Source organism: Poeciliopsis prolifica, unplaced genomic scaffold (assembly GCF_027474105.1).
Source record: "Poeciliopsis prolifica strain line A6 unplaced genomic scaffold, Auburn_PproV2 SCAFFOLD248, whole genome shotgun sequence".
Lineage (NCBI taxonomy): Eukaryota > Metazoa > Chordata > Actinopteri > Cyprinodontiformes > Poeciliidae > Poeciliopsis > Poeciliopsis prolifica.
Genome location: NW_026562623.1, coordinates 25,907 through 47,240, shown reverse-complemented (window position 1 = coordinate 47,240; position 21,334 = coordinate 25,907). Strand labels below are relative to the sequence as shown.

Genomic DNA, 21,334 nt, shown 5'->3' with positions numbered 1-21,334 from the left:
TGGATTTGAAATGAAACCGCTACAACAGAATTCAAGTGCAGATTGTAACGTTTAATTTAAAGGGTTGAACAAAAATATGTGATAGAAAATGTAGGAATTGTACACATTTGTTTACAAACACTCCACATTTTAGGAGCTCAAAAGTAATTGGACATATAAACATAACCCAAACAAAAAAGTTTTTTCTCAATATTTTGTTGCGAATCCTTTGGAGGCAATCACTGCCTTAAGTCTGGAACCCATGGACATCACCAAACGCTGGGTTTCCTCCTTCTTAATGCTTTGCCAGGCCTTTACAGCCGCAGCCTTCAGGTCTTGCTTGTTAGTGGGTCTTTCCGTCTGAAGTCTGGATTTGAGCAAGTGAAATGCATGCTCAATTGGGTTAAGATCTGGTGATTGACTTGGCCATTGCAGAATATTCCACCTTTTTGCTCTCATGAACTCCTGGGTAGCTTTGGCTGTATGCTTGGGGTCATTATCCATCTGTACTGTGAAGCGCCGTCCGATCAACTTTGCAGCATTTGGCTGAATCTGGGCTGACAGTATATCCCGGTACACTTCAGAATTCATCCGGCTACTCTTGTCTGCTGTTATGTCATCAATAAACACAAGTGACCCAGTGCCATTGAAAGCCATGCATGCCATGCCATCACGTTGCCTCCACCATGTTTTACAGAGGATGTGGTGTGCCTTGGATCATGTGCCGTTCCCTTTCTTCTCCAAACTTTTTTCTTCCCATCATTCTGGTACAGGTTGATCTTTGTCTCATCTGTCCTAATACTTTTCCAGAACTGGCTGGCTTCTTGAGGTGTTTTTTTGGGCAAATTTAACTCTGGTCTGTCTACTTTTGGAATTGATGAATGGTTTGCATCTACATGTGAACCCTTTGTATTTGCTTTCATGGAGTCTTCTCTTTACTGTTGACTTAGAGACAGATACACCTACTTCCCTGAGAGTGTTCTGGACCTCAGTTGATGTTGTGAACTGGTTCTTCTTCACCAAAGAAGTATGCGGCGATCATCCACCACTGTTGTCTTCTGTGGACGCCCAGGCCTTTTTGAGTTCCCAAGCTCACCAGTCAATTCCTTTTTCCTCAGAATGTACCAAACTGTTGATTTTGCTACTCCAAGCATGTCTGCTATCTCTCTGATGGATTTTTCCTTTTTTTCAGTCTCAGGATGTTCTGCTTCACGTCAATTGAGAGCTCCTTTGACCGCATGTTGTCTGGTCACAGCAACAGCTTCCAAATGCAAAACCACACACTGGAAACAACCCCAGACCTTTTAACTACTTACTTGATTACAGGTTAACGAGGGAAAGGCCTTTTGAGTTAATTGCAGCCTTTGGAGTCCATTGTCCAATTACTTTTGGTCCCTTGAAAAAGAGGAGGCTCTGCATTACAGAGCTATGATTCCTAAACCCTTTCTCCGATTTGGATGTGGAAACTCTCATATTGCAGCTGGGAGTGTGCACTTTCAGCCCATATTATATATAAATTGTATTTCTGAACATATTTTTGTCAACAGCTAAAATAACAAAACCTGTGTCACTGTCCAAATATTTCTGGCCCTAACTGTACTTATAAATGATTTGTCTCTACAGAGTAAGCATGATGAATACCTTTTAGTTTAATCATTATTCCTTTGCTCTGCACTCATAAGCAAGAAAAGTAATTATATCAAAATAATTATTTCAGATTTAATATTTACCAACCTGAATTTAGCCAGAGTTGGTGGTTCATAATTGGATGACTGACTTACATTTACTATATTTTTATCAAACTTTTGTTTCCTTTATTGTAATATATGTGCATGTAAACACATATATTACAGAATGAACAGAGGCAAAATGTTTTCATAAAAATTTATTTATTAGAATCACAAACAAGCAGATAATCAGCTGAAATATTTCGGGAGTGATGAAAAAATATTTGAATAACTTAAGTATATGAAAGAAGAGGAGCCAGTGAAGAAGATGGCAAGACAGGAGGAGGAAGAAGATCACCAAGAGTTTCTGGGAAGCTGCATCCAAACCTGGAACTGCTTCCTCTCCTCCTGAAGAGCCGCTTGCATAAAACAGTGAACTGCATGTAAGGAGATAATCAAATGGAAATATGTATATAATGCAACCACACAAATACAAGTAGTAGTGAAAATGTTCTGTTTAATGAATGCGTGTTGTTTTACAATATTTTTCTTCAAATGAATTTACATACTAAATAATTCCAAGGAAGGGAACAAGAAAACATTTAGAATATACTAGTAATTTAGAAGTATAAAAATCTCTAGAGAGAACTATATTTAGATACACATTTCAAACAGCACATATACAAACACATTAAACCCGTCATTTCGCACTTTCAGCCAGATAACAGGCAACGGAAAACGACAGAGTGACTTGCCAAGATTCAATTCAATTCAAATCCAGATCAGAAATACGTCATCGATCCCAAAAGGCAATTAATTGTTGTTTAACTCAAATTAATTCAAATTCTTCAAAACTTTATTGTAGACAGTGACGGCTGTGTGCAGGAAAGATCTCTGGTAGCGGTCTGCTTTAATCTGAAGAAAAGAAACCTCTGACTGAAGGCACTGACTCAGTTTTATACAATGAGTTGCATAATTCTAAGCACATAGAAAGGAAGCAATAGATATGCTTCTGAAAGCCTTTGATACAAAAAACTGAATTTAACCTTTGCTAGAGGCGCAGATGAAAACAGCTTGATTTCACGACAGAGTTCACCTGCTTATCCAATTTAAAAAAACTGTCAAAAATGACAACAAGATTCCTAACAGAATATTGTTAAAAGGAAGCAAGGGAACCCAGAATTTGATCAGATTTACTAACAAGGCTCTTTTGTCCAAACAAAATAACGAGTTTTATTGTGATTTAAGTGAAGAAAATTTTCGATGCACAGGGAAATATTAAATTTTTTGAAAATATGTCCACGAGGCAGCAAATACAATATAGGGCCTAAAATTGAACCTTGAGGTACTCCATAATTTAGGAGCGCTAACACCCTTAAATTATTTTCCCTCTTGCTCTCGGTGAAGGCTGATGCTTTTGCTTTTTTCTCTATTTTTGGAGCCTTTCTTTGCACATCTTTCAAATCTACAAATTATGGATTGATTATCCATTCTCTCGATGCAATTAATCAAATTATCTCGATGAGACAACTGGGCACAAGAGAGCCCTCATGTCCTGTGGGGACAAACCCTGGATTGATTCCTAATAAAAAGGATTTCTGCTGTTTGGAGCTTTCGGAGACCTGGATTATCAAAAATTTGTGACGAACTTGGCCGAACTAGCAAACACTCAGACTGTTGCTGAGGACAGAGACACAAGTTGGGTGTGAGTCTTCCTGAGACTTGTAGCCCAGCTGAAGACTCTAAAACTCACTAATGGAATGGAATCGATCTTGGAGAAGTTGCTCGTTTCGGTTCAGTGAAATTTGAATTTGAATGATTGGGAACTGAACAGAATCAGAGAGACTGTAGGGAAGAATTCAATTTATAATATACCCGACCTAACACATTCTGTATCTGAATTGGCTTTTCTCGTGTTGCTTTGGAAGGGCTGCATATTTCAAATCTCCTTGAAGATATGTAAACATAATGTTTCTTCCTACCTCACCCCATCCTGTTATCCATACAGCTGTCTTTAGGAAGGAAATTAGGTGGGAAAGAATGTCTTGTTTACATATCGTCCAGAAGAATTGAGAAAGGCAGCCAGCCAAAGCCAACACAGAGTAGTCACTCCAGTTAGCGACAATTGTTATTTTAGGTCTGGTAGACTTTTCATTTTCATCTGCTCCTAAAGTCTCACTGACACATCTCTGTTCCAGATTCAGCACTGGAACCTAGTCTGGATTGAGCTCATCCATTTCATACGTCGTTTTGCCTTGAAGAGGACATAAGAGAACACATATTACTATTCATTCTGTAAATTTGATAAACACTAGTAAAATTGTTTACTTTACAAGAATGGAAGAACCTCGATGTCCACTGACAAAACTCGGACTAAAATATAAGCCCGACCTTAACAAGGTTGAGCCACTTAAATGAACTCAACATAACTAAACATGAATACACCCGGACAAAATCATAGCAAAGCATGATGACACAACACCAACAAAGCAAATTTAGACACTCACCTGAATGGACATGTCTGGATCAAACTTTTTGGTATCTTGGGATGTTGGAGAACATAATATCAGGAAGTCTCACCGCTGATAGCCAGGACATCTGTTCCCCATGTTTGTGTATCCTATGGAACTTGACTGAGACCATTTAAAGACATATGCAGATGTTTCGAGTTAATTAACTGTGGTACTAGATGTCTTCAGTTCTGATCCTTTTAACAATATTAAAATTTTTTGAGATGAGTTTTCATTAGTTGTCTAATAATCAGCATTTGAAATATATCAGTCTATGTGTAATGAATGAATATAATATTCAAGTGTCTCTTCTTGAATGACATTACTGATTAGAATTTTTTTTCATAATATTGTAATTTTGTGACAATCACTTATGTTTTCAGTCACTTTTTAGCATACTAAGAGAATCTCTGAGTCTAAATATGGGTGTCTTGAGCAAGCTCAAAGAATGTTTGAATTCAGATCATTTAATTTAAGACTTACAGAAAGCTGTTACAGAGAACGCTTTTCTCTAACAACTTTCCATAAGTCATGCATAGTGTGATGTAATTTTGTGATAAAATTACATCACATTAATAATTTGTCATTTTGTCTCTTCCACACAAAAATGTCATTCAATATCCTAAAGATTTTTCAATGCCTTACCGATGGTGGTTATTCTGATGGTTCACAGTCATTGTATTCCAAACAGTTCAGAGAATCAAATATAGAACTGTTTGTTTGGTAAATAATTCATTACATGGAAGACACTTGGTGTTTCAGAATACTGACCACAATGATGTTTTATTTCCCTCTCTCTTCAGTTCCTCCTGAACTTTCAGTCCCAAAGGGGCAATCTCGACTCATAGTTCTGGAAGGAGACACTGTTGACCTCCAGTGTTTGGTCTCAGGAAAACCCAAACCCATCATTATGTGGTCTCGGGTCGAGGAGAGTGGGCAAATTGCAGCACTAGCCCCTGTGATGCCTGATGGCTCAGCAGAGATGGAGAGCTATGATGGTATACTGAGAATCTACAACGTGACGAGAAAGATGAGCGGGGCATACCGCTGCCAAACAAGCCAATACAACGGATTCAATGTCAAACCCAGAGAGGCCCTGATTCATCTTGTGGTGCAATGTGAGTAATGCACACTCAACACACATTCAAATTCAATTAAAGAAACACAATAATGAAAATAAAAATTTCCACATAACTGCATAAAATAATTTGTCAAGTTTTGTGCTCTCTTAAGTCTGTCATAATATGTTGTTTGTTTGTGGGCCCAAATGGAGTGGAGACATAAATGATGAAAAATGAATTTAATGAAAATGAATTTTCTGATTTTGCAACAAACTTACAAAATCACATTAAGCCAGGGCAAAAACACACAAAAAAAAAAACAAGTAAAAGAAACCACCAGGTAGACATTGGGTAGCACAAGGAAGTGACGAGGGTTGACAAGAGGGACAGGCAAGCAGTGACTAAGAATGAGAAGCTTAAATACTGGGGGGTTGAATGTTGACCAAAAGACCTGGACTGATGAGGTAATTGATTTCAGGTGTGAGTGGAGGGAGCAGGAGACAGACAGAGGAGAAGGACAGAGAAATTTGCACAGGGGATGAGGGAGAATACACACAGGAACAGAAAATATATTCAACACTAAAAATACCAACACCAAAAAACATTGAAAAGCTAGAGTCACAAAGAATAACTATAAACAAGAACTAAACATAACTGGAAACACTGAGAACTGAACCAAAGGAAAACATGAACAAAGTAGATCTAACCAAAATAAGAAACAGAAAATAACAATGAAACTAGAATCAAATAAAACAAAACAAATCAACCTGGGATCCTAACATTACTCCCCTCTCACCAGATATCGATTAAATCCAAAAATCAAGAAAACAAAAACAACCCAACCAGAGTTGGTGGAGGGGGCCTTGAAAGGAGGGCAAGGGACAAAACACAAAACAAACTAGAGTTGGACAAAGGAGAAGGAACCTTGGAAAGCAATGAAGGAGCAGGGCCTTTTGATAGCGTCCTTGGAAAGTACCAGCAGAGCAGCATCCTGAGAAGGCGGCAGCAGAGCAGGGACCTTGGGGACTGGCAACAGAAGATTCTGAAGTCTGGAAGTTGTTGGTGAGGGTGGAGGAATCCATGAAGACAATCTGTAGGTTGGCCTTTTGGCCAGTGGAACCCAGGAAGAAGATCTGGAGGTTGACCTCTCAGCTGGTGAAACCCACAAAGGAAATGGAGGTTGGTCTTTTGGCCAAGATCTGAGGTTTGCAGATCTTGGAGGCCAAATGCAGAAGAGTTTGATGCAGGCAGGCTGTTGCTCCACATCAGCGTGGGGCCAGCAACACTGCAGCAATCAGAGGAGCTTGAAGCTTAAGAGCTATCATCCACTGAAGGGATTTAAAGTCCTCCTATAAAATCCTTGGGAAGGCAACTCTTGTTGAGGCTTCGGAGGTGGAGAAGGTGATCTATTTACAGACAATGATGTTAGTTCACTTTTTTCAGTAATGCTTTGCTGTTTCAAATCTAGTACGCAGATTAAAGTTACTTATTCAAATCCCTGTGTTAACGTACAACAACACGTTTGTCATTTTCTCTTGTACTTTGATTTAATTTCTTCAATGTGTCTTGGAAAGTGACTGTTTTTATGTCATTATCAGCACTTGCAATGATACGGTGTGACAAAATAAACAATGGAGAGAGAAGAGAGATACGCATTTTGTTGCTGGAAAAACAATGATAATATCAAAGTTTGTTGTATCTTCTGTGCTGGCAAGAGAGCGCTGTCTAGCTTCAAAAATACCACATCAAATCTGAAAAAATATTTATAGTTGCAACACAGCAAGGTCAAAGTGATAGGGCAAGACACGCCATGTGATTTGTGAGCTGTGACACGAGGTCCCTCACCACCCAAATAACAAAATCTTGACTTGGGTACAAAACTTGAGCCCCTTTCATCCTTGAAGCCCGAAGTGCCCTTATAGAGTTTTTGTTGTTTTTTTTTTCAATTCAATATCCTCTCACTCCAGCCATAAATTTCCTCTTTGGTGTTCCTCTAGGCCTTCCTCCTGTCATTTCTATCCTCAGTTGTTCTCCACTGATGTACTTACTTCTCTGTACATGTCTAAACCATTTCCTTCTGGTTTCTGTGACGTGATCTCCAACACATTTGACATGAGCTGTTCTTCTGGTGCATTAATTTGTGATGTCAAATATAGAACTTCAACATCTTCACCTCTGCTGTCTCTAGCCATGCCTCCTGTGTCTTAGTTATTACCGCTGTCTTTAAGCCAAACAACATCACTGGTCTCACCACCGTCTTTTACACTTTTCCTTTCATTCTCGCGCATCACAGCCAACACTTGAACATCCGTTCCAACCTGGGTGGACATGTTTCTTCACTTCTCAATGCTTGCCTATTGCTCTGGACTGTCGAACCTAAGTACTTAAATTTCTTTCCCTTTTTATTTCTTTTCCCTGTAACCTGCTGTGTCCACCTGGGGCCCTCTCATTCACAAGTATTCTTTCTTGCTGCGGCTAACCTTAATTTCTCTCCTTTCCAGGTCAAACCTCTACCTCAAGATTTTCCCACATTTTCTCAGCATGTGAATATACATGGTAATGAGTGAATAACTGAAGGGAATGCATTTTGGAATCCTCTGGACTTGATAAAGCACTACACAAGAACAAGCCATTTACCAGTTGCTTTCATCACAGATCATCTGCAAACATCATAGTCCATGTATATTACTGTGTAACCTCATCTCTCAACCTATCCATCATCACAGCACTCAAGAACAAGCTCAGAGTTAATCCTTGATGAAGCCACACTTAGACCTTAAACTTTCTGATGCTCTTACAGCACACCTGATCATGGCACCACTCTACGATAGTCAGGTGGACGTACCTGACTATCGTAGCATACATGTCCTACATCACTCTAACATACTTCTCTGCTACTTTTCCCTGTACAGTACAATACATCTTGAGAGGGTTCCTTTTTTTGGAAATTGTTAGAATTATAAATAATTACCCATATAAATATTCAACATTATCTTTAAGGACTGTGAGATTCCTTTACTTAATTCTGGAATTTGAGTGAGAGAAGACATCTAAGCATGCCAAATTGGAAACAGATTCCAGCCACTCTGGAGCCAAAACTGAGAGCTGACCTGACAGGAAAAACACCTAAAGGCTAAAGGTCAAAGCACCAAGACAGGGGACTCCATTGTATAGAAAAGATTTAGGACTGTGTGTTAGCAGCTGTTAATTTGTGTAATTAGAAATTTTAATAAAAGAGGAAGAGGGGGAAAGAAATCTCAGAGCAGGTTTAGGAGACTGCGATTGAGAGATCAATTTCTTGTCTCTCATCTTTTTCTGTGTGAAATTGCTGAGGTTATTTGAACCTGACAGAACTCCATCATATGCGTTCTCAAGATCTAACAAAAAAAAAACAATGCAGCTACTGCTAATATTCTCTGTAGTTCTCTATCAACATTCATAAAGCAAATTTTGCAGCTGTATTACATTTTCTCAGCATAAAATCACACTGTTACTCAGAAATGTAACTTTTAACTTAATTCTGGCTTCAACGACTTTCCCATAATCTCATTGAACAACTCATGATACTTCTATACTTCAATTTTGGACATTTCCCTTGTTTAGGTATGTTCTGTATCTCTCGTATCTCACTGGACAGCCTAGTCAAAAACTACAACTACCTGTCCTAGCTACTTCTGTACTTTCACAGGTATATCAACCAGTCGTCATCCTTTTCAATCTCTTCCTTGCTTCATCCTTACTAAGCCACTTCCTGGTCCAATGTGTCAGCTTCTTCTCATCTTTGTTCTCATTTTCTCCATTCAACTTTTTGAAGTACTCTTTCCATCTTTAACACTTTTTGCAATCCTCTTTACTCTCCAGGCTAGTCAGTGTGCCATACATACTTCTACCTTCACTTCACACTATATCTGCCTCTACTCAGTCAGCTCCTCTTTGAAAACCACACAACTTTCTTCCTTTTTCAGCTTGCACCAGTTTGTCCTTTGCTTTGACTTTGTCTTCAGTCTTTCTCACCCTAATTCTCTGCACATCACCATCTTGTATTGACTGGCAACCCTTGCACCTACCACAGTCATTCATTCAAATCTACAAACGTGTGTTCTGACATTTCCATGGCGCTCTTCTGCAGAGCTGCAAAGGTTAGCTCCAAGCTGAGCTTCTGTCTCACAGAGCACTCCTGCCTCTCAATCCCCTCAATGAAGTGCACATTGAGTTCATCATACAAACATTGAGATGACAAGGAGTTTCAGAAAAACCACCAGCTTCTTAAAGAAACAGAGGTCAATTTTGAGGCATTAATTTTCAATGTCAATGTTTTTAAAGAAATGTTTAATTAATATACAGTAATTTTATAACAACTGAAGTTGTAGTTACTTTAATGTGTTACAAAATTGCACTATGTGCCTGGAAAATACACAAAGTCGCCCTTTTAAAAACTAGTTATGATTTTCTTCTCTGTATTTCAGTCACTCCGACTGTGAAGCCTGTTTACACAGAGGTACGTCAGGCACTTGGCCGACCATTCACCCTCACCTGTAACTTACTGCAAGCTTACCCAGCTCACCATCTGCAGTATGAGTGGAAACTGGGCTCACGCCTACTCACTGTCGGTCAGTTTAGTGACCAAAGCCATGACACCAGTTACCATGTTAAAGCTCTGAACCGAGAAGGCTACGGCGAGTACACCTGTAACATCACCAATGAAGCCGGGGCAGGTTGGTGCACCTTCCTTCTTACAGGTGAGTGAGTCAGTTTGAATGATAAAATTATACGTTTTAATAAAGTATGACGGTGTGTGTGTGTTGGGATGGTGCGATAAGCACATGATAAATTAAAGTGAGCTAAATTATGAAATGAGGGTGAGAATTTTCAGATGCTTGATTGTTTTTGTGGAGTCTCTCTTTCTACCAAAGGCACTGGATGACAAACAGCTTCACTCCGGCACAGCAATGACGCCTTCCATCTTGTTTCTTACAGTAATGGGGAAAAAATATGTGGAGCAACAAACAGCAGCAAAAAGTGTCAGTTTTGCATCACTTGGGTGAAACACAAAACATGGGATGTGAGAGCGACAGTATGGACAAAAGTTGAACAATTTTCAACTTTCTTGTGTTGCGTTGCTTCCTTGTGTCTGAGACTAATGGTAAATATATATTTTGAAGGGCAAGGTTGTTTACAGAGACTTCATAACCCAACTTATGTATTTATGGTTTTGTCATGAAAATGCGGGTGTGGGTAGTGAGGCAGACACTTGGAGACTCAGGTAAAATGAATGATGGTTCTTTAATGATAAATAATCCAGAAAACACACAATCCAAACACCTGGCAGCATGACAGAGCGGCAGCCAGGGCTCAACGCCAGTAGCAACAGGTGAACGCAGTGGACAGAACTACAGGCCAGACTGACTGATGCGTGACACAAAAGGACAGGATCCGACAGAGATGATTAAATACACAGGAGGTAATCAGGGTATGAGACACACCTGGGAATCAATCAAGGGGGAGACGGGACAACACGGAAACACAGACACAGAAAATAAACACGCAAAAAACTCAAATCATGACAGGTTTATTGATATATTTTGGATATTTAAAATGTTTAAAAAGAGCCAAAATTAAGACAGACCCAATCATGGCTACTTCCGTGTCATAAAAAGCTATCTCCATTCCAGTGACCCACGGTCAGCGGAGGAAAGTGAGGCAGAGCCTCACCTGTCAAAATGGAAAAATATTATTAAATTTATATTGTTATTTTCACCCTGTGGTTTGTACTGTAAAGTATTTATATTTCATTTAGCTTAACCAATTTTGATTATTTTTTCTTCAAAACCACTGAATTTTCGCATTCAGCAGCGAAGCGGTGAGGCAGCAGAGAGCTGAGCCTCACCTGGGATTGATCAACCTCTCACTAACTGCACTGGCTGCCACTCTGTGAGAGCACCTCTCCTCCTTTTTTTCTATCCTCACTTGAAAAATTGCAATTAGAAGATGCTGATTAGATTAGTACAGGTGATTCAGTATCGTCATCCAATCATGTTTCTGTCAGGAACATATCATTTATCAATAGACCTTTAGCTGAAATAAATCTAATATTTAAAACATCCATTTTAAGTGAGTTGGTGATTGATAGTTTCTGAGATTGAGGTTTCTTTAGACAGGAAATCAGTCTGAGGTTTGAATTGAGACAGCTGTGTTTTACTTTTGTGTTTTTTGTGAATTTTCTTATTGTAATCTGGACATCTAATGTCATGATTCATTGTGCCAGGGGAGGGTTGGGGTCTGTAAATTTGACAAACTCAGGTCCGTGGAGAAGACATTTCTTCAGAGGGGAGTCCTGCTGACTGCTGAAGGAGGAACAGCTCATCCTCCTCTTTCTTGTCTTTACTGATAACTCTGCCTGTGAATTATTTTTAAAGCGACAGTTTTTAAAGTTATATTTACATTATCCTATTAACTGGATTACTCCAAAACCTAAGGACTGGGGGATTTTCTTACTTTTATTTTTACCTTACTTTTCTTTACCTCCAAGTTAAACCAGGGCAAAATGCCTCCGGCTGACCTCAAGGACATGAGCAGTATTTTACAATGATTTCAGTCTATAGAAATGAAGATTAAACTGCTGGAGGTGAACTTTGAGATCAACGCTACCTATAGAAATGAAACAACTCTTCCTCAAATAAACGGAGAGGTCGTGCGCCCTGCACTGAGCAGCTCACCCTGGAACGCTCTGGGTGCCAAGCCGAAACGGGAATCCCTCACTGCGGATCCAATGAGACGACTCAGGGAGAACTGGATGAATCAGTGTGGCCGGCTCTGAGCCGAAACCCACCTTCAACTTCAACACCTGCTCCGCCAAAGAAAGACAAACAAGCAGCTGCAACCAAAACAAGACATTACCTGTCCGGATCACAAGAAAATTGACAAAAAACAGAAATATGAAATACAGCGGTCCTAATTCAAACCTCAGACTGAAAATCTTCTTGCCTCCAAGCCACTTAAAGTAGAATAGAAAATATAAAAAAGGAGGAGGCGTGGCTTCTATATTAAAGAAAACCATAAATTGTAGTAAAATTTCTTTGGGTCATTTCACATCTTTTGAGTATCTTGGAATTCAGGTTAAAGGCTTCAAACGAACTTTGACACTAACTTTATACAAAACTCCAACATATGTGGAAAATTTCTTTACTGACTTGAATGATCTTCTATCAATAATATGCATTGATTATGATTGTTTAATAATTGTTGGTGATTTCAACATTCATGTGGACAAACCTCAAGAAACCTCATCTAATGCTGATGGAACAAGTTTTCCAGATACTTTTCAGAGAAAATTCAAAGAATCAGAGGATTAATCTTCACGTCAACTCTAAAGCCAGAACCATTGCTGTACCCAAACAGAACAAACACAGAAAAAATGACCCATTTTCAACTGCTTAATTTTAAACCCTAAAAGAAATTATAAGTCAATTAAGTTCAAGCTCCTGCTGTCTGGATGTCCTTCCCACACATTTCTTTAAGAAAGTCCTGCCTGTTATTGTTACTGATCTGATCCAAATTGTAAACTCATCGCTTACATCAGGTGTTTTCCCCCAGGCTTTGAAAACAGCAGTCATCAAACCACTGTTAAAAAAGAACAACCTGGACAAATCACTACTGCAGAATTACAGGCCGACCTCTGACCTCTGACCTCCCATTCATCAGCAAAGTTATTGAAAAAACTGTGTGTAAACAATTAAATAGTTTCCTCATGATGACCAACTGCTTTGACTCTTTCCAGTCTGGTTTCCATGGTTACCACAGCACGGAGACTGGCCTAGTCAAAGTATTCAATGATATCCATATAAATACGGACTGTGGGAGAACCACAGTGCTGATTCTGTTGGATCTCAGTGCAGCTTTTGACATATTGCTGAATGGACTGGAGAGTTGGGTCGGACTCTCCGGTTCAGTGCTCGACTGGTTTGAATCTTACATAAAGAACAGGGATTTCTTTGTTTCAATGGGAAACTTCTCATCAAAGAGGTCAAAGGTCACATGTGGGGTACCCCAAGGTTCAATCCTAGGACCCCTCTTATTTAATATTTATATTCTCCCACTAGCTCAGGTTATAAAAGGTAATAATATTAGCTACCATAACTATGCGGATGACACACAGCTTTGCTTTAGGATGTGACCATGTGACCTTTGACCCCATCCAATCACTGAATAAATGTTTAGAACAGATAAATATGTGGATGTGCCAAAACTTTCTCCAACTGAACAAAAATAAAACTGAAGTCATTATTTTTGGACCTAAAGAGGAACGATCTAGAGTCAATGCACAGCTTCAGTTATTACAACTAAAAACTAACGATCAGCCAGAAACCTGGGAGTAGTGATGACCTCTGACCTGAACCTTGCGAGCCACATAAAGACAGTTACAAAGTCGGCCTGAAGAACATCTCCAGGATTAGAGGACTAATGACTCAGCCAGATCTAGTGAAACTCATTCATGCGTTTATCTTTAGTCGCATTGATTATTGTAACAGTGTCTTCACAGGCCTGTCCAACAAATCAATCCTCCAGCTGCAGCTGATCCAGAAGCTGCTGCTCCTGTTCTCACTAAAACCAGGAAGATAGAGACATAACACCAGTTTTAAAGTCCCTCCACTGGCTCCCTGTAGCTCAAAGAATAGATTTTAAAATACTCTTGTTAGTTTATAAATCACTGAACGGTTTAGCACCACAATACATCAAAGATCTGCTGTTGTTTTATCAACCTTCCAGAGGCTGAGGTTCTGGTTCTGGTTCTGCGCTGAATCCCCAGAACCAGAACCAAGAGAGGAAAAGCAGCTTTCAGCATCTATGCACCAAAAAATTGGAACAAACTTCCAGAAAACTGTAAAACAGCAGAAACACTGACTTCCTTTAAATCTCAACTAAACACACACCTGATTAGAGTTTTATTTGAAATGTAATATTTAACAATGTATTGTTTATTCCGTGATGCATGTTTTTGTGTTTGTTATGATGTAAAGTACTTTGAAATGCCTTGCTGCTGAAATGTGCTCTACAAATAAAATTTGATTGATTTGATTTGTGACTTCAATGAAGGAGCGGGGCCAGTCACTCCGATTCCAATTGATTTTTTTGTCAGTTTGTTTTGGAATAGTTTGTTTCTGATATGTGGAGGTTTGAACCTCTGTTGAACTCGGTAATCCAGAAAATGAATCTTTTTTTTCTGCTGTTTGGAGTCATTGTATTATACTGCTGTTGTTCTCAATGTCGACCAGAGGCATCTTGCCCCGTCTCAGCTTGGAAGGGGAAACAGTAGACTAAAAAGTAAAAACGTTAAAAAAATAATCCAACAGGTTTGAAGTCATGCAGTTCTGATGTCAATAATGTAATTCTAACTATAAAAACTCTTTAAAATAAGTCAGGTAAAATTATCAATAAGGAAAGAGAGATCAGAAAAAACTTCCTCTTTCAGTCAGAGCAAATCAATGTCCTCTAGAAAGGAAATTCTTTCCCCTTTTCAGTTAATTGAAATCTAAATCTCAGTTACTATATTTAGATTTAATAGATTTTAAGGAGTTGGAACCATCACAGCCGAAAATCGATAAGGATTTCTGATGGGGCAGGTGGATAATGTCTCAGTGTAGGAACAGAAATGATGGTGGTGACCCATTTAGATGTAAGCAGATCTTATAAATTTCAACAGCAGAATACTGGAGCAGTGCTGTCGTTGGGTCATGATCGAATGGGACAAACAGGACATTATGCCAGGCTTGTACAACTCACACATAGCAGCTCCAAATAGTTGCCAAAGACATGGTAGCAGCAGGTAAGCTGATGATCTTTGTAAAAACAAAACAGAGACGGGTGCCAGGTCGCTTACTGAATAAGAAGACTGTCTTTTCTTTACACATGCCAGTCGCTTGTTAATTCAAAGACTTCAAACAACAAAATTACCAAAAAGACATCTTATAAAATACATAACGTATGTTCAGAAGTGATGACCTGTTTGAAATGCACCCCACTAGAGAACCTTGAATCTAACAGAACCACACAGCTGTGTCAATGTCACTCTGAAAAGGCTTGGTTTTACAAATTTATCAATGCCCAAAAGTTTTGTGTCTTCTTGTTTAACTGGTGTCTCTATTTGTCCCCCTCCCTGTTCCATGACCCTTACAATCTCCTCAGGAAAAGCCTACAGACCAGAGTTTTATCATGACACCTTCAATGCTCTGTGGGAGAACAGACCTCAAGTCTACGGCTTCAAACTTCAATGGACTCAGATGGAGCCCAATTCTGTGGATCGAATTATGGCCTATCGGCTTGGCATCAGGCAGGTGAGACTCTCAGATCATACATAAACTAATACTGTTACATTCAGCATAGTTTTAACTACTTATCCGTACCCATAATATAGGAATAGGAATGCAAATGTGTGAAAAATTTCCTTTACCTTTCCAAAAAGGTTCCAGAAATGTTTTGAGGTCCAATGGATTATTTTATGTCCTTGTTTTTTACAATGTAAAAAAAAACACTAAAAATAACATCATAAAGAATCATAAAAGGTCTCAAAAAACTCCTCATAAGCCTTATCCAGATCATTTTCTTTGTATATTAATTGCCAGTCTTGCTTTAAAAAAAATCTTCTAAGTGCTTCTTATCAATATGAATGCTGGCAGGTGACCATTGATGTCATTTATTAATAATCCACTTTCTAATTTGCTAATTTGTCAAGCAATGTGGCACTGTGAACTGTTATTCTTGTGGGTTTTGTGATTTTTGGAATTAAGCTAATACTGTACACGTCAATGAAATCCTATGCCTCTTTGTGTGGATTTAGTTGATTTCAAAGTTATCACCAACAAACATAATGCACTGCATCCAATTTTTCACATTAGTAAAGTGTTCCTCTGTCCAGTTCTTAAATATGCTTACATAAAATATATTTTCTGTTTTTTTATGTATTTCAATTGTACATGCACATTGTTTATGACACATTACATTTTTTCACCACTTTATACTTCACATCCACATATATAGCTACACCACCGCACTTTGTCCATGGAGATCAGTTTATAATTGGGTCAAAATGATCACATTATCGCTGTTTATCCAAGTTTCTGATCTTAATATAATATTGAAGCAGTAGGGGAGACCAGGGCTTGTTGTAGCACTCTGTACACTGATATTTCTTGGAAGCAAAACATCATGTCATGTTGAGTTAAAGTATTTTGGCCCACATACAGAACACAATCAGGAGAACAGGAGAGGAACAGATAAGTAAAGTTTATTTTGACAAGGATGAAATGTGAAATTGTGTGGTTCTTGTCCTGTGGATGGAAGTTGGGGTTGTCGGTACTCTGAAGACAATGGGAGAGAGATGGTGAGTTGAAGGAATATCGGACAAGTGAACTTCAGGGGAAAAATGGACTGATCTTACTGTGTGTGATAATGTGCTTCCGCCAGGGAGAGGTTTACTGAGGTCTCTTTGCAGGGGCTCTTGAGATAATCCAGGTTCCATAATTGAAAATTATTTGGAGGTAGATGGTAGAGGCCCTGGTGGAGGGTGGACAAGTAAGTTCTTGAAAGGAAAGGCAGGAGCGATCCGACTGCCAGCTGTGAAACAATTCTTCAACAGAGGCTGAAGTATAACCCCAGAGGGCAAAATTCACAGCGTTATGAGGGGAAAACCAGAAACCAAGTAATTCGGGTTACACAGTGGGTAAAATCCATGGCGCCACAAGGAAATACTTGAGAGAGAGGCAGTAGGAAAATATTACTAGAAATAATCTCAGAGAAACTCAGATTGCTGACTCAGAGGGGCGCAAAACATGATAACTGGCAAACACTCAGGTGTCGACGTGCTGGCAGTCCATTCCTTTATACTCCTAGGTTATGAGGTGATTAATCACAGGTGTGCTAACTCCAGTCAGCAGACACGCCTCCAGGTAGTGCAGCCACTAGAACAGGAGTCCCAAACGCCCGGACCATGAACCAATTGGTACCGCATTGTGCAAGAAATATTATTTCCATTTTGCGTATTATTTGAGTCTGGAGGCTTTTTTATTTTAAAAATCCTGTAACCGGATTGCTTCGATTATGTCTTGCATGCCAACATTGAGCCACAAGCAGCAAAATGAGTAAGAAACAGATCAGATTCTATGGAAAGTTTCTTTGTGAAGAAGAAAAGGCCCAGAGAAGAGACATGGGAATGGATTTATCCCGATAGGTGATTCCCACATTCTACCCCACTCTGCATGACATGTAGTGATCGCCTCGTTAATGAGGGAATGAAGCTCAAACTGCTTCATCACGTAGAGACCAAACACCCTGTGCATAAGCAACACTTCTGGTGTCATCGTCTCTCATCACTCCCAGATGGGACCGTCTCGTTGCAGAGAAACAAGCTCAGGGCTCCCGTTAGTTGTTATCGGAGTTAAAATTTCAAGGTAAAATGTTCCTTTTTGTGTCGCATCTGTGGTCGAGACGAGTCCAGGCACACCGCGGGTGCAACACACCACTTGTCGTGGTTGTGGAATCGGGCAGGCGTCGAGGTCCGGATCCAACACAGAGAGAGCACTCAAGTCCAAGTACAGATGTGTGGAAAGAGAAGAAGAATTGTAAGGTGGGGGCTTGACTCCCTTAGTTTTAGAAGCAGTCACAGAAGCAGAAATGTTTTTAGATTTAACAGTAGAAATAGAAGCATTGTCATCTCGCCCTGCTATTTCTCCAGAATCATCTGTACATCCAGACATTTCTTTAGCATTTGTCTTTTCCTACGGTCATTTTCTTCCATCCAGCTTTCCAAACTCTACGTTTCTCAAGGTCAATAAAGACTCACAGTCTCCATCTGTCATTTTGTCTCTTAAAGTATATTCTCTATGTTCTATTTCTCTTTGTACTCCTTTCAAAACAGAGAATCAATGACCCACCGACAGGAAAAATACCACTTTTTATTTATTCATCCACACCATATACACTTTTTTCTCCATATTTTGTTATCATATAGTCAAACAAATCACCCTGAGGAGGAGATTGAATTTTGGAACCACGCAGACCCATTCTGCTTGAATTGGGTGGGATCTCCTCTTTAGACTGCGAACGTCTTCATAGAATCCCAACAAATCAGCTTTGTGGTCGCTCTGTTTCTTACTCAATTAAGAGAGGCCTTCATTCTAAAAGGTCTTGAGGATCATCTAAAGTTTTACATCCCTCAGTTTGGAAAATCAAAACTCAAGGAAATACCGGCCTTATGTACTGATAAGGACTTTCTAGGACTTTAACCTGTACACCTGTGGTTCCTTTTCTCTCGGTCTTGAACCCAAACAATATACAATTTTTAAAAATTATTTTATTTACTCTTCTTTCTTTCTGGGACTTTAACTCAGAATAACACCAACTTTTATTCCTCAGGGTGAAAGTTTATCAGATCCTTACCATTTTATAATTTAGAATTTGTAAAATTTTATTTAGTAGCCTGAGTGAGTATCCCACCTGATAATAGTGGTTTTGAGTTTGTTGATCCCAGCGCTGGAGCCGTGGAGACGACCAACAACCCTCTTAAATCCTATATGAGGTTTGAGGCTGAAATTTAGACCAGGTTGGCCAACTGTGAAAAACAAGCTTCCAACCTCGTACATGTAACTCAAATAGTTCCCTCAGTTAGAGTTCACAAAGATTTCAAATGACTTGACTAGCAGATGCAACCTTATTGTCAAGAATTGGTGGTGGTGAGGTGGTGAGGCAGACGCTGGAGACCCAGGTAGGTGTATGGTGAGAAATTTAATGAAAATAAGTCCACAAAAACACAGAGTCAATAAACAATAGTCCGCGGCCAGGCAGCACGGCTGAGCAGAAGCCAGGGCTCACACCGGTAGCAACTGGTCTAAAGGGCGGCACAAAAAAAACAACGACAATCTGACAACAATACGACAACGACAAACGATGACAAGGACCCGACGAGGAACAGAGGACACAGGAGAGACTAAATACACTGAGGGTAATCAAGGGAACGAGACACACCTGGGAACAATCAAGGGGAAGACAGGACAAGAGGAGAACTCAAGACACAGAAAACTCAGAATAAAACACAGAAAAACACAGAACCTGACAGTACCCCCCCTTAAAGGGCGGCTACCAGACGCCCAAAAACAAAATCCAAAACCCAAAAAACCAGGGTGGGCGGAGGGGCGACGGAAGGAGGGCCAGAGTCCAGAAAACAAAAAACTACCCACAAAAGGTGGGCGGAAACACAAGGAGGGGCCAAGAGTCCAAAACTAAACAGAAAGAGGGCAGAGGCGACGAGGGGGGTCCGGAGGGCGTCCTCGGCGCCCGCGGGCAGACCCCACAGGGGAGGTCCGGAGGGCGTCCTCGGCGCCCGCGGCAGACCCCACGGGCGAGGTCCGGAGGGCGTCCATGGTGCCGAGGAACACTAGGGGGCACTGGAGGAACACTAGGGGGCACTGGAGGAACACTAGGGGGCACTGGAGGAACACTAGGGTGCACTGGAGGAACACTAGGGGGCACTGGAGGAACACTAGGGGGCACTGGAGGAACACTAGGGGCACTGGAGGAACACTAGGGGGCAGTGGAGGAACACTAGGGGGCACTGGAAGGAACACTAGGGACACTGGGGAACACTAGGGGACACTGGAGGAACACTAGGGGACACTGGAGGAACACTAGGGGACACTGGAGGAACACTAGGGGACACTGGAGGAACACTAGGGGACACTGGAGGAACACTAGGGGACACTGGAGGAACACTAGGGGACACTGGAGGAGCACTAGGGGACACTGGAGGAGCACTAGGGATCTCGGAAGGAGCACTAGGGATCTCGGAAGGAGCACTAGGGATCTCGGAAGGAGCACTAGGGATCTCGGAAGGAGCACTAGGGATCTCGGAAGGAGCACTAGGGATAGAGGCTGCCGGAGCAGCGGCACGAGGAGCAGACTCCACGGAAGCCGGAGCGGAATCCGGCGGAGCAGGAGCCGGAGCCGGAGCGGAATCCGGCGGAGCAGGAGCCGGAGCCGGAGCGGAATCCGTCGGAGCAGGAGCCGGAGCGGAATCCGGCGGAGCAGGAGCCGGAGCGGAATCCGGCGGAGCAGGAGCCGGAGCGGAATCCGTCGGAGCAGGAGCCGGAGCGGAATCCGTCGGAGCGGAATCCGTCGGAGCAGGAGCCGGAGCGGAATCCGTCGGAGCAGGAGCCGAAGCCGGAGCGGAATCCGTCGGAGCAGGAGCCGAAGCCGGAGCGGAATCCGTCGGAGCAGGAGCCGAAGCCGGAGCGGAATCCGTCGGAGCAGGAGCCGAAGCCGGAGCGGAATCCGTCGGAGCAGGAGCCGAAGCCGGAGCGGGATCCGGCCGAGCAGGAGCCGAAGCCGGAGCGGAGTCCGGCCGAGCAGGAGCCGAAGCCGGAGCGGAGTCCGGCCGAGCAGGAACGGCAGCCGGAGCGGAGTCCGGCCGAGCAGGAACGGCAGCCGGAGCGGAGTCCGGCGGAGCAGGAACGGCAGCCGGAGCGGGGTCCGGCGGAGCGGCACGAGGAGCTGAGGATGGAGCTGGGGCTGGAACTGGAGCCCAATGTTTTTGCTGGACGAACTCATCATAAAGTTCAAAAACTAGCTCCAGCATGGAAGAGTCTCTTTTAAACAACTTGAAGAGGTGATTGAAATCTTCCTCTGAATTTATTTGGAAACCGGCTGGAGTTAGAAACGGAGGAAAGTTGATGGTGGCTGTCGGGGCGTGAATTTGTGAATTCGCCATGTCATAGTCCGACGGTAGTCCCATTTCCTCCAGCAGCAGCGGAGAAGGCAGGATCTCCACATCCTTGTAGAGATTCTTCTGTGCCAGCTCCAACTGCTGCTGGATCCAGTCCTCACGGTCCATCTGGGCTCTGTATCTCTTACGCCTCACCATAATTCCTTTTTTGGTCGGGTCCTTCTGTCAAGAATTGGTGAGTAGTGGAGGTGGTGAGGCAGCACGCTGGAGACCCAGGTAGGTGTATGGTGAGAAATTTAATGAAAATAAGTCCACAAAAACACAGAGTCAATAAACAATAGTCCGCGGCCAGGCAGCACGGCTGAGCAGAAGCCAGGGCTCACACCGGTAGCAACTGGTCTAAAGGGC

At 41.5% G+C, this 21,334-nt stretch overlaps 1 protein-coding gene across 5 annotated transcripts in view; it reads left to right on the top strand.

The window, feature by feature from the left end:
* Positions 1-21,334, top strand: part of LOC129357367 (MAM domain-containing glycosylphosphatidylinositol anchor protein 2-like) — a 94,454-nt gene that overhangs the window by 47,263 nt on the left and 25,857 nt on the right. For all 5 annotated transcript variants that reach the window (XM_055026662.1, XM_055026661.1, XM_055026660.1 and 2 more), the window contains 3 exons: positions 4,960-5,274; positions 9,684-9,956; positions 15,400-15,548. In XM_055026662.1, coding sequence (XP_054882637.1) covers positions 4,960-5,274; positions 9,684-9,956; positions 15,400-15,548 — 737 coding nt within the window. The remainder of the gene's footprint in view (positions 1-4,959; positions 5,275-9,683; positions 9,957-15,399; positions 15,549-21,334) is intronic.